The sequence below is a fragment of the Astatotilapia calliptera genome, chromosome 20 (assembly GCF_900246225.1).
Source record: "Astatotilapia calliptera chromosome 20, fAstCal1.2, whole genome shotgun sequence".
Lineage (NCBI taxonomy): Eukaryota > Metazoa > Chordata > Actinopteri > Cichliformes > Cichlidae > Astatotilapia > Astatotilapia calliptera.
In genome coordinates, this window is record NC_039321.1 from 22,711,925 (window position 1) to 22,726,096 (window position 14,172).

General features: G+C 39.8%; 1 protein-coding gene across 2 annotated transcripts; it reads left to right on the top strand.

Annotated features, from left to right (window-relative positions):
• The first annotated feature begins 3,636 nt into the window (after positions 1-3,636).
• On the top strand, positions 3,637-9,729 carry tmem115 (transmembrane protein 115). 2 transcript variants are annotated; one of them, XM_026155132.1, is made up of 4 exons: positions 3,637-3,735; positions 4,488-5,176; positions 6,834-7,198; positions 9,023-9,729. In XM_026155132.1, exons 2-4 carry the CDS (start codon positions 4,685-4,687, stop codon positions 9,324-9,326), a joined length of 1,161 nt encoding a protein of 386 aa, XP_026010917.1. In that variant the 5' UTR covers positions 3,637-3,735; positions 4,488-4,684; the 3' UTR covers positions 9,327-9,729. The 2 variants fall into 2 exon arrangements, with proteins under 2 accessions (XP_026010917.1, XP_026010918.1); XM_026155133.1 differs by lacking the exon at positions 3,637-3,735 and adding an exon at positions 3,753-4,035.
• Positions 9,730-14,172: the final 4,443 nt, after the last annotated feature.

Genomic DNA, 14,172 nt, shown 5'->3' on the forward strand with positions numbered 1-14,172 from the left:
CTTACTTGGTTTAACACTACAAGCTCAATAGCTTGAGATAAATAGTGATATGATAATGAGCCCAACACTAAAATGTTTTGTAATCACTGCACATCCTGCTTTATTGTCACTCATGTCTGTCTGTGTGATGCCAAATCCTCCACAAAGACCCTTAGAGAGAGGGGGAAAAAAACATTAGCAGTGGAGCGTCCAGGAGGTCAGGCCTGGATCAACAGATTCCAGAGGTGCTGCTGTAAATCATGTAGTCAACAATCTGCTGCTGTGAACGCTGGTTTCAACACAGTATATTTTCTACATTGTATACACATTTTCCCACTGTAATATTTAAAATTTTCCAACAATACAGTGTGATAGCACAACCAACAAGCAGCCAGTACAACCATAGTTTCCTTAACACAAAAATCAGTAACACAGAAAAGTGTCAGCTAAAGGGTTAAGTCTGCAGGGCCCACACACACTTATGTGAACCTCCTCTGGTCTCTGTCATCCTCTTGCTCCTGCAAAAACAAGCAAACCAAAAAACCCCAAAACAAAACACATACATCCACAACTTTGTCACTGTTTGGGGTGGATTAGGCATTAGAAGTGACTAATCCTAAAATAGTTACAGTCATCTCAATTTCAAGTCAGTCACACTTAGTACACATCATCAGTCCATCACAGTCCAGTCACATGCATTCATACCAATCATTGCTGATAGTGGAAACCTGCGCACCAGCTTAAATATCCACTGAAAGCAATATGACATCATTACAAAAAAACCCCAAACAATTCTCTATGATTTTGGAATGGATTAAATCGCTGCAATCCTTCTAGTCACAGGACTTACCATCTAAAATGGCCAGTGTCTCAGGTAGGTGAATTTCTCCTGAGCCCACTGTAATTTGTAGAAGCTCGCCTTGTATTCGCTTTCAATGCTTTATGTGAGTAGTGTGGGTCTGTGGGCCTCAGCAGCAGTAAAGCTAGCGGTTGCTAGTGACAGGGTGAGCTTGTGGGACCCTGGAAGTGCATCCTCGTGGTGTGGGGTTTTTTGTTCGGTTGTTGTGTTTTTTATTGTTGCAACTTTTTTTCTTTTTCTAGTGTTATTGGAAAAACGGCGGTGCCGGCTCTTTATGTTAAGGTTCTCTATAATAAAAACTATTTTATTTACTAAACACCTGTCTGTTTTCCTTTTCATTCTGTTTCCGGGCTCATTTGTTACTGGTTCGCTTACTCGCATGCCTAGACCCCTTCGGGGGGGACGTAACAATGAATATTTCACACTTTAAAGCTGCCTGTTTATTTAAGGGAGGTGAACAATACATTATAATTGTGCACAATAATATCACAGATGACATATATACTTAAAGTCGTATATATGCTGTGTCATCTGTTCGAAGCCTCTCATGGTCAGTGCTGTTCTCCATGCCTGTCTTACTGTACATGATGTTATTTGTCATGGTCCTGGGTCATTTGACCCAGTGTTTTGAGTTTTCCTGTATTTTTACACTTTTGTACTATGATTTATGTATAACGTTCACTTTGTTAGTCTTTAGTTTATTCTATAGAGTCTAGTTATTCTGTTTTGAGTTTCTTGTATTCCCTGTTTAGTTCCCTGATTATTTAGTAGTTTCCCCCTGTGTAGCTGCCCTCTGTGTCTCCCTCTTGCTTTGCGATATTTTTTTTTCCAACAGGATATCTCTTATCTAGATCTCTGCTCTATCAGACATGCCGGTCCACATTTACAAGACTTCAGCAAAATCAAATCAATGGTGTTTTACGATGTTTGGCCACATCCTCCACCTTTGCATCTCAAATGCCTGGCTTGTTCACAAGAGGGACTGTGCCCTACTAAATGAGAAACCACTCTCTCTCAAAAGGTTTCATCGTGCAGTTGCCCACAGTTTGATGCAGGTCAACAAGCTTCCATCAAAGTTTAGCTGACCATCATCTTCTTCTCCACCTCAAATGTTGCCTCAGCAGAAACGTTACACCCCAAGATCTTCACATCCACAACCAGATGTGCGTTATGACAACTTGGGACACCTGCCACTTCACTCTGACAACCAAGGCTGGTGTAACCTCTGTTCAAAGGAAGTGTCAAGGTGGAAATATGTCCAACTTTGTGCTGCTCTGGGTCACTTTGCTAGCTCTTCCTGTGACTATGTCAGTAACTTGGGTGTATTGCTGGATAGCTCGCTCAAACTTGATAAGCAAGTGTCTGCTAGTGAGATCTAGCTTCCACCAACTGCGCCTTATCTCTAAGGCTAGGCATTATGTTCTGCATGAGGACCTGGAGAAGCTTATTCACGCTTTTGTGACCTCCAGGTTGGATTATTGTAATTCTCCGTACTACGGTCTTCCCTCTTCTCTTTTCCTTAGACTGCAAACAGTCCAAAATGGGGCAGCCCGCCTCTTGACTGGTACCAGGAAATTCTGCTCTATTACTCCTGTTCTAGCTGGCTTGCACTGACTGCCCATAAAGTGCCATATTCAATTTAAAATATTACTCCTTACGTTCAAAACTATTAATAAATTAGCGCCGAGTTATCTTAGTGAACTTCTCAGGCCACATACTCGTAATAGGACACTTAGATCTGCTACTCAACTACTTCTGACGCAACCTAGAGCTCAGCTGAAGTCTCGGGGTGACCGTGCGTTTGCTCTGGCTGCCCCGGTACTGTGGAATAACCTCCTTCTCGCTATCCGCACCTCTGATTCTATTGTACTATTTAAATTACGACTAAAGACCCACTTCAATCTTGCCTTTCCTTCTGGTTAACATTTCACTTATGATTTTACATTATGCACTTTTATGCTCATTTAATTCCTTGTTTGTTCTGTATCTGCTGCTTCTCCTATGTATCAGTGACAGTTATCTGCTTGCATACCTAGTGCTTACTTTGGTCCCATTTCTATTTCTATTATCTTCCTCTTGTTCTCTATGTTACTTGTTAAGCACCTTGGTATACCCTTGGTTTTAAGTGTGCTTTATAAATAAATAAAGTTTATTATTATTATTATTATTATTATTATTATTATTATTATTATTATTATTATTGTATGATTAAGTGCAAAGTGCTTCTGTGCCTGAATGCCCACCAGCAGTGCTTTGTTGCATATCACCAGAAATAAAGGAAATCTAAGGCCTCTAAATTGCAGTTGCAGTTGGTCCTGTAGCACTACAACTCTCTTGTATCTGTTCAGTTACTGTGCTGCTAAGTTACAGAAGTTTATAACTGTTTTGTTAAGCTTTTAAAAATATTTTTTGTATTCAGTTTTACCATGAATGAAAATCTCAGTCGTTTGGTTGAGGCCCAAGTTTAAAAAACTATGGAGTTGTTTGAAAAAAATATCTAAACTTTGTTACTGTTGTTCTAAATGAATAGAAAAATGCAAAAGAAATTATTTTTAATTGCAATTTTCTTGGTGTGAACCTCAAAGGGTTAAAGTAAAAGTACTATAAAGGCAGGATAAAAAAAAAAGTGAAATATTTAACTTAAAATATAGTGCAAATTAAATAGCGTATATAAGTAAATGTAAACTAAATGAAATAGTTTTCACCGTAGGCAAACGAAAGTCATCATTTACAGACTCGTTTTACGGAAATGATTGTGTAAAAACTCAGTATCCCAGAGTGCTATGCTGTCCGGAAGTTACGCGACGGCGTTTTTTCACCGATTGTTGATGACGGTGGCAGACAGCGCAGGTCAGTTCGCTGTGTGGTGTTTTCTGGGAGGAGAAGTGCCTGGAAAGGTAACATAATTTTGTCTGGCAACCTGCTTTGAAAGGAGAGAAGAACATTAAAATAAACCAATGAAGCTAGGGTCGTATGAGAAAGACTATGAACTGTATGAGAGCTGACGCTGGTCCGGGAACGTCTTTAATATTGTTTTGAGGGCCTGTTGCTAGCGACGGGAAACCCTCAGGCTAGCCCGGGCCGAGAGGACTAAGAACTGGGGCTCGGTGGGCTTTTTCATCGACCAGGTTTTACTGGCCCTAGCTGTTCTGTTTTACACTCACACGAAACCTCTTCTGATCTTCAGTGGACATAAAGTAAAGTACTTGGAAACACTCTCAGTTTGACAGCTAGCTAGCCTTAGCTATCAGTGTTTACAAGCTAGCTCAGCCAGACTGCTCTTAAGAAATTACTACTTGGCTATTTTGCTTCTCTTATTGTTGGCATATTTGGCCCCTAGCACCTGTCTGGTAACTGGTGGTGATTTGTAAGCTTGCCCTACTTTTGTCTACACCGACTGAAGGTCGCCAGCTTGATTAAAATGCCCCAGCTAAGGTTATCTACTGAAGCCCGAAGTTTGTTACTTTGTTAAACTGTAAGAATCAGCGGTTTTGCTTGTTTTCCACTGTACTGTTCCTTTTGAAGGGTAGATGAGCTGTAACGCTTCAAACTCCCTTAATGAGTTTTAATACAATTGCTAACAAACGTTTGTAGGAAGAGTAGAAGCTAACTGTATTGATTACTAAAGCTGCCTATGCCCACTTCACAGACATTATCCGGATGAAGGCTCACAGAGGAGTGTGGATTTTGATGCTGTCAGGACCCACGGGTGTCTCCTGTTTTGCTTGGCATCATTGACCTCTCTCCATTATTCAAGAACTGCTACAACAACAGGCAACTAGTTCTGCTTTTTTAACTCTTTTGGGCAGAGTTGCTCAAAGAGGACCTTCTTCATAACTGACCACAATGAATCGTTACCTGCCTGTGGCACGACAGCACTTCCTGGCTGCCCTTGCCAGCACCAGTGTAGTAGTAAAAGCTATAAGTGCTCTAGTAGTACTGCTGTACCTGCTTTCATGGGCTGTCAACACTCCATACGCATTGGGGGTGACCCCGGGCTACCTTTTTCCACCCAACTTTTGGGTGTGGACGCTGGTAACCCATGGAGTGGTGGAGCAGCACGTCTGGGGTGTGGCAGCCAATGTGGGGACAGTAATGGCCTGTGGGCGCCTGCTGGAGCCTTTGTGGGGTGCTCTGGAGCTCCTGATCTTTTTCGCAGTGGTTAACGTGTCTGCAGGCCTGTTAGCAGGCTTCTCCTACCTCCTCACCTATGTGGCTACCTTTGACCTGGACTTCCTGTTTGCTGTGCGTGTCCATGGAGCAGCCGGATTCCTGGGAGGTGTCCTGGTGGCGCTGAAGCAGACCATGGGGGATACTACAGTGCTCAGAGTGCCACAGGTGAGCATAATTAATAAGAGAGGGTGGGGTAAAAAGGCGTAAAGATGAACTGAGTATGTACCCTAACAACTGCACAAATAACAATGGAAAGCTAACCACTAGTCTCTAGAATATGTGCATAAACTCTGTTTTTTTGGACGTGACAGATCAATATAACACCAGTCAATGTTGAATTATTATTATTATTAATTATTATCTGGATTAATACAAGCTTAGGAGTATTACCTGCAGACTGCTTGCTTTGCCATTAGATGTGCAGCAGTAATTAATTATTAGTAGATATGTAAGATTTAGTGTCTCAAAATCACTTTTTTAGACTGGATGAAAGTTGGAATTTCTGGTTTTGATAGGAGTGCATATATTGAAGAATAAAACCAAATGTATATGGTGGAGTACAGTGTAAAATCGCTGGCTTTGTATGATATGTGTAATCATTTGTGGTTTTATAATGCAAAATTCAGGTGTTTCTTGGATGTACTGTTGGCTAAAAAGTACTCAGCAACTTTTCACAGTCTGAACAAACACAGGATAAGTCTTGATGAGCTTGTATCTGTAATTGTGTTTAAAATAAACGACCCCCCCGCCCCAACACACACACAAAACAATTCTTTTTATCTATTGCGTTATTTTTGCATTATATGGGGATTTGGTGTTTTACCTTTTTTCCTGCATAGAGAAGTTTTGGCACCCCCTCCTCAGAGGTCTTTTACAGAGGTCTGTTATTTGGACTTTATCAATTCATCCATCCACTTCAACTTTTCAAACTCAGGGGTGTGAGGTGACTGACCATAACAGGTCACCAGTCTGTCACAGGGCTGGGTTTGTATCAAGTGATAAATAAAAACAAAACAAAACATAGATTTCTGTCAGCTAGATATCACAGATTTATTGCCTTAACTGTAACACTTGTAAGTCGTCTTCCCAAAGTCTGTAAAAGTGGTCTGTTTGTAGTTTATGCTGGAGGAGAGACATAACTTTTTTTAATTGTCATATTTCTACCATCTGTATATTAATTTAAAAATCATGTTGCAAAACGTGAAACGCTTTCAGAGGTTTCATTCATCCAAGTGTCATTTTGTCACCAGTTTTTGCTCTTAATGGGATTATATGGTCATAAGTTATCACTGTGTAAGCACATGTAGTTTACAGACTGAAGTGTTCAGCGTTTTCTCCAGTTGGCTTGTGTTCGATTTTCTTCGACATTTGGATTATAGTGCAGTCTTTTAATTTACATTTTAGGGTTTAGTTTCCTGCTCGTCTGCAGAGCAGCTGTGTCCAGATAAGGTTTTAGTTTTTCTTGCTGAGACACACTTTAGTGGCATGTTCCCAATAAGTTTCTGAAATGTCTTGGCCATTCTGCCTTAGTTTGCCCTCATTTTTGCTTTTTGTGCTTGTTGCCAGTTTGAGTGAAACTGGGTCACTTCTCAAATCTCTTGGTCTCAATTGACCAGGTTAGGAACTTTGTTGAAACATTTGTTGAAACACTTGGACTGTGACTTCTGCCTGTTACCCGGCATCTAACCAGTTGGTTTTCCCCATTCCTAAATCTAACTCACTTAAAGAGATTGTGAGAACTGCAAGCCAACAAGTTTTTATAAAATGGTAGCTTCCTCGATGATTTTGGCCACCAGAACTGAAGTCTTTTTGTTCCTTTCAGGTGAGACTCAAAGCAGCACCAGCTTTGGTCCTCCTCTTCCTGGCTTTATTGCGCCTGTCTGGATTGCTTGACAGCTCCGCTCCCCTGGCTTCATACAGTTATGGTGCACTGTCCGGATGGGTCTACCTGCGCTTCTACCAGAGGCACAGCCGGGGCCGCGGCGACATGTCAGACCACTTTGCCTTCGCAAGTTTCTTCCCAGAGGCAGTGCAGCCAGCTGTGGGACTGCTGGCAGGGCTCGTCCACTCTGCCCTGGTGAAGATGAAGGTGTGCAGGAAGATGGTAAAGAGATACGACGTGGGAGCGCCCTCCTCCATCACCATCAGCTTACCTGGGACAGACCCACAGGATGCAGAAAGGAGGAGGTGAGTGAGCGCAAACAAGAAGGAGTTAAATATTTACATCTGTAAACATATGTCCTCATACACTAAACTGAAATTGAAGCATTGAATACAACCAGCCTCAGTTTGTCTCAGTAAAGTGTTGTATAAAATGTTATTTTTGCCTTCATCTATTTATATTTCAAATTATGGTCTAAAATGCCCACGTTAAGGCCACACTCCAACAGTCCCTGCATAATTAAATAAATGGTGCGAATAGGTTCCTAATGGCATTCTAATGCCGTTCTATTAAAAGAGAACGTTTGAGTTATAGCTCTTAAAATGTCAGACTCTCAATACACATTCATTAATAATACATTGTTAATGGGATAGCTACAAAATATACTTTATTGTGTGTGTTTGGTGTCATGTTTGGCAAATTTACAAAGTAAGGGAAGAGACCATAATCGTAACTGTAAAAAATGTACAAAATAAGAATTGCATATTAATTTAAACACTTGTGTATCATTAACATGATACAGTTATTTATTTAATTTTTTACAATATTACAGTAGTTGTTAGTAGCCATGTAGTTAACCAAAGAAAAGACTGGGTGTGACATGTGTGTTTTGTCTAGAATAGCAAAGTCTGCCAGTGTGTTCAGTGACGTCTGTGTGTAAGCACAGATATCTTAAAACAAGTTACTGTTACCACTTTAGATTATATGTTTGTTGATGTGAAACAATTGTGAATTATACATTTGCAACTTTTTTGGCTACATGTTTGGAGAGAAATAAATGCCCCCACAGCAGCAATGACTTCTTTGACATTTTAATAAATTTAGAGTTGACTTTTGAGCAAAAGTTAAGTAAAACATTATTTAGGATTTTTTTTTTTCACTGCTAGATTTGGGTACTCCTACTTAAAAAAAGAAATCCTAAAAGACAACAGAGAATTTGGTGAGGTAGCTCTAGTAAGTATTGATTTGTCATAACTAGGAATGGATGGATTCAGTTTGACATGTCCGATCTTGACTCAAAAAGCTTGATTGGGTGTCACGACAGCAGCCAATCTACTCAATTTAGTGTGACTTTATTCTTTGTTAATTACGTCACACCTCGGCACAACTACTATAAGAGGTAATGCACCATGGAGGAAATGAAGAGCAAAGAGTCAGCAGTAGTTTTGTACGTTTGCGGTAGTTTTTGACTTAACCACCAACTTTGGTAAAATGAGTTGACGCATGTGAAAAGCTCTATTGGTGCTTTTCCTGTCAGGTTCTGTGTTTCTCTTAATGTTCAGCGTCACAATTGTTGGGAGGCTTTAATTGCACAATGATGTAATCTTAATTTCTAGTATTTCGTTTCCACTGACTCCCTGATGTGTTTGAGACAAAAGGTGAGATTAGTGCAGTATGAAGTAGTCTAATCAGAATTACACGCAGTTAAAATGGATGTAATTCTGATTAGACTAGTGCAAACATAATGTTTCTGTTCTTTTGGCACCATTCAAATAGTCACATTTTATTTTACAATTAGAAAAGCAGTGTTTGGGTTGAGTCTGATGTTGCCTCACACAAAAACTTGTGTCAGATACTTGAAGCCAAGTTATTTGAACTCCCTGAGGGGCCCACTTGGTAGATGTTGCTCGTTTTTTATATGTATTTTTTATTTTGGTGAATTTAAATATTGTTCAACATTATCAGCTTTTTAGTCTTTATCATTAAAGACTCTCAGTGTGTACGTATGAAATTCCTACAAGAATCCCATAGAGACACATTACTCACTTCTTTTTATTATGTCAGTAGTTTAGTGTTTTGAGCCCTGAAATCATTGAAGCAAAGCATTTCTCTTCGTCTCATCCTTGTAGACAACTGGCCCTGAAAGCTCTGAACGAGCGTCTAAAACGCGTAGAGGACCAGTCTGCTTGGCCCAGCATGGATGACGAGGAAGACGACGATGACGACGAGGTCAGAACCGACACACAGCCGCTCCTACCAGGCGGACGTGAGCCCTCCTCCACACCAAGAACAGCAGGGGGAGCCATCAGTGCCTCCCTCTCCTCCACCTCCTCATCATTGATGTCACAAAGTGGCGGAGCACCTTCCTCGGGTGGAGTGCAGCACCCAGAGTCCAGCATCATCAGCTTTGAGGATGCACCTTCAAGATCATAGCAAACAGAACACAAGTGTACAGATATGCACGCTCTGTTTGAGGTCACTGGCAAGTATACTGGTGTGTTCAGAGTTCCTGACTAGTATACAGGTTTATTCAGTGACAGCTATTAGGCATACACCCACACCCACACACACACACACACACACACACCCCTTTGACCAGTGTATACAAACAGCTGTGCACACTCAAACTCTGTCAGCATCATTGTGAAGCCCAAAAGACTGTACAGTGCTTTCAGTTGAGACACGATGGTTGTAAATGCTCAGTGTAGTTGGGCAGACTGAACACTAAATTCTTGACTCGCTCCTGCATACAAACGAAAGAAAGTCACAAAAATTCTTTCTTTTCCAGACTTAATCCCAGCTTGCAGAAATCTGTTCACTGCTTCGTGTGTCTTTTTCTTTTTTTTTGCTTTCTAAATAAATAATGAAATGGGTGTATGATATTCTTTTTTTGTAAGTTTTACAGAGCAGCCATATTCATTCTTTTGTTTTTCGCTGTGGGGAAAGCTGTCCGTGACAGAGGCTGGGTTTGAGTTCCTGATTCTCGATGAAAGACTGTGGCGCGTCAAATTGAGAAGCACTAAGTCAGATTAGCTTTGGGTTCACTGGTTCCAAATATAGAACCAGGTGTGGAACGGAGGAAGCATGAAAAGCATGTTACTCAGCACCAACTGCTGGACCACAGGAAAGAAGCTGCTGCGGGTCTGTCCTGCTGATGAACTGTGTTACCAAACATCAAGATTTGAAAAAGTGCCAGGTGAAAGAAAAATTCCAGACCAGGTCAACTTGCCACCCGATACCTCTCTGGAATCACAAGCAGAAGTACAAACCACATTAACCCCACCCACCCACCCTCCTTTTTTTTTTTTTTTTTTTTTTTCTTTTCTTTTCTTGTCAGTGCCCCCCCCCCCCCCCCCCCCCCCAAGTAGTCTATTCACTTATTTAATTCAACAAAAATTTAACTTTTTTGGACTAACAAGACATGTTGGTGGTGTTACGCTCACACAGATCTGTGGATGATTTTCTTGTTTTGCAAGCTGATTTTATTTCTTTCCTGATCCTAACCTGTTTACACTTCTGCATTCAAGATTCTGAAATTATGCTACAAATGTGTGAGCAAGTGCTGTTCTGTTATCTGGGTGCCTACAATGAAGGGAGGGTGGTCATTGTCTGCGCTTCTTTTATCCATTTGCACCATTAGAAATGTGGTATTTAAAGAAAATCACATTGATTTATGAGTTACCGATTTTAAGTTTTATAATTGTTGTAACTCTGGCACTGGTCCATGAGGACAAATGATTCCACAAACAGAGGACTGCTGTCCTGGTCAGTAGTCAACATGGCACAGGTCTCACAGTCACATCCTTTGGACTTGTAGCATTACCATCTCTAAATTTATACTTCCAGACCTGACTCATGGTGAATCGTTTTCTAGGGTTGTTGATAGCAGCTAAATTATTTCATCTAAATAAACATGAACTTCATTTACACCTAAAGGTCATCAGTTCACTGATTGTGCTGCCAGTCATTGCTGTTGCTGTTGCATGCTATTGTGGAAACAATCAAATCATTGAATTTGCAATTTCCCTCCTGTCCTTTTTGATTAGTCATTTGAAGCAAATGAATTGTTTAGCAATGATGACAAACTGAAACCGTACTTTGGAAAAATACGTTTGCACTCATAATCATAATCATAAGCTTGTAATTTCAGTGAGAAATTACAACTAGCTGAGACTGTGAACCATGGTGTTTTTTTTTTGTTTTTTAAAATCACTTTAGATTAGAAGAGCAAAAGTCCATGAGGTTATATTCACACCCTCCTTCGGCCTCTATGATTCTTCCTGTGAAAACAGGCCAAACATTAAGACTAAACGCTGATTAGGGTGAACTGCTAAGAATTAAGAGTTACCTCTACTTTCCTAAAGATATTTAAGAAAATTACAGATTGTTATTATTATATTATTGGGGAAACTACAGAGCTACAAAAATGAGTATGATGTTACATGTGTAATTCCATTTAATAGTTTTGAATTCAAAATAAATATTAAAATAGGTTGTTTTTAATGTTGTTTTATCAACATAATGAAACTTCCTGTGTCACCACACCTTCAAAATAAAAAAACAAAAACAAAAAACCCACATAAATGTAGCCAACCAAATTGAATTCCTCCTAAGTGAAAATGTTTATCTGTGGCTCAGAAGGAGTGATTCTGAGCACGCCTTTGAAGCTACGAGAAAACGGTCAGCCTTGTGTCTGGACTCAAATTTTCCCTTTTTTTTTTTTTTTAACACTGAAATATAGAATTGGGTTCTTTGCTTCTTAATAAATGGCAAAAATAGCCTGTAGTCTGCAGACCTTCGCCCCATGTGATAAATTGAAACGGTTGATGGAATGAGATGTGATGTTGACAGGGAAGTGATAAGCCATATTAGAGGGATGGAATTCTGTGTGCTGTCCTGTTTATTCTTGTTTTATCTCACTGTGCTCATATTTTGGCAAGCCTGTGTATACATGGGATGATTTGGGCCTCTACATTAATTTGAATGTTACTGTTTCTGTAAATGAACGGACACAGGAACTGATCTTCAGAGTGGAGCAGGTGAAGCTGCAGTCAGACGTCTGATACTTAACACTGCACCCGACCATCAAACACAGTAGCAACGGATAAAAACAGTCAAGGCAACTTTGTACATAATTGCATAGAATTACAGTGCAATTTACAGCTTTATGGTGTCATTTTCATACCCTTTACATGCAAGATAGTCCGCAAATAGTCAAATAGCAGTTAAAAAGTGTGTGTTAAGCTTGACTGGCTGCCCAATTCAGCTTGCATCACAAAATCAGCATTGCAGCAAAACATGCTAATGCGGTTGCCTGCAGATAACTGTGAAGTTCAGTGATTTGGTGAAGTTGTACCTTTTTATTTTATTTTTTTATTTTTTTTATTTTTTAGTGGTTTGAAGGCTGTGGAGCATTGTAGCTGGCAGTCTGAGGTTTCAGACTGAATCTCGTCAGTCTGACATTCAGCCAAACCTCACCTCCAGTCCTGTTTCCAATGTTTTGTTTTTTATTTATTTCCTCCCCCCCCCTTGAATTAAAATGTCATTAAAGCGAAGAAGGCAGATCCTGTCTGTGTGTCTTATCCCTTTGTACAGTTGGGTCAAACTATAAAAACTGCAGACGAGCATAATGAATGATGTCAGTGCTGTTCACTGTTAAATTACAGTGGCCTCTCTTTTAGGCTCTGCAGAAATGCTAGCATTGCAACTTGGCCGACATAAATTTGGTTCAAGTCTTTTTTTCCCTTTCCCCTGTTCACATGTATCATGTCTTCAGCCGGGCATGGTGACTTTTTTAAAGCTTGTTTCACTCCACCCTTACATTCATCCTTAAATGTATTCTCACAAATCATTTCCCAATTGGATGTCCAGTTACATAATTTTATGTTCAATTTTTTCAGGTCTTAAACAAGCTCCTTGCTTTGAGACACATGAGAGATGGATGAAAATTGTATGCCCAAGGTATAAAATTGGAAGACGAGTAACTGAAGGGCTTCATGTGTTGTTACATCAGAATTTAAGACTTCTTTTAGAACTATTGCCTCTATTAATCTGATTGTTTTTCTTGTCTTAATTTTCCAGTATGAGTGTTTTTACAAATGTGAAGCTGAGAAAAGAGAGTTGTAACAATGACATTAAATATAATCACTGCTTGATATGGCTGGGTTATCACTTGTAAGGTACATTTGGGTGTTTGGGGGATGCTGTACATGTAAGGTTGTCAAGTCTTTAAGACACTTTGTGAGACAACATAGTCCTAGGAAAAATGTCATTGTTTTGGGAAACCCCAAACTTCATGAGCTTTAGATAAAAATGGTTAAGAAAGATGAGACTGTTGTGTTTTGGCAGAGTTGATCACCCACAAGGTTTATTTTTCTTGCTTTTCATTACTTCCATTTTCCTTCTCTGTCTCTACTTTTGCTCCAGCAGATCTCGTTCACACTAAGGACATCTTTCTTTCTCTGTACTGTGGCATTTGCACAGACTTCTGTTGATTTTCAAATATATTAGTTCATCTCAATATGAAATAAAAGGCGATTGTATGAAATGTTAGTGAATGGTGTATTACTCTTGTGGTAATTGGTACCCTGCTGTGGAGCTACTATTGAATTTGTGGGCTCAGTAGTCATGTGAAAGAGTTTTTACATGTCACTATAAGTCACACATCAGACCTTTAGAATCCTAAATTTAGATTTTTGGGTTTTTTCAGCTTTCCTGAGCATTGCACAGTCCAACCTTGATGGGTGAATTTGCTGTGGCGTCCACTCCTGGGAAGACTGTCAGTTGTTTTGAGTGTTTTCCCACTAGTGACTAATCCTTCTAATGTATAATGATGAATTTATAACCCTTACCAGAATGAAGGGGAGAAACAGTTGCTTCTTTAAGATCATTGTTGATGCACTTCCTCCTTGGCATTGCATTAACACAAATACTACCAAAGCCTTTTCTTTTATAGAGGTGATCACACAGTAGTATTTATTAGAAGGACTTGGCTAATACTTAACCTCTTAATTCCTAGTAAAGTAAAAAGTGTGATTAATTTGGCATATATTATATATTGCCAGAGGTGAGGAAAACCTGTAGTGTAACATTTATTTTGTTTTTCATATTTACAGGAACATTTTTACACAATTTCGTCTCCCTGCCTCTGAATTGGCTTGTTTTCTGAAATTGACCGCCAGGTGGGGCAGTAAGCACAAAGTTTTTCCTGTTAGGCTCTGGCTCTGGCACTGTTTAGAATTGGACCTTAATGCTATAACTTGGGTTCAATTAACTCGGT

Bases quoted from the DNA above. Each gene is read 5' to 3' on its own strand.
- tmem115 (XM_026155132.1), top strand. From the start codon at position 4,685: ATGAATCGTTACCTGCCTGTGGCACGACAGCACTTCCTGGCTGCCCTT. The intron at 5,177-6,833 runs GTGAGCATAATT...TGTTCCTTTCAG, and splicing joins CAGTGCTCAGAGTGCCACAG to GTGAGACTCAAAGCAGCACC. The intron at 7,199-9,022 runs GTGAGTGAGCGC...TCATCCTTGTAG, and splicing joins CAGGATGCAGAAAGGAGGAG to ACAACTGGCCCTGAAAGCTC.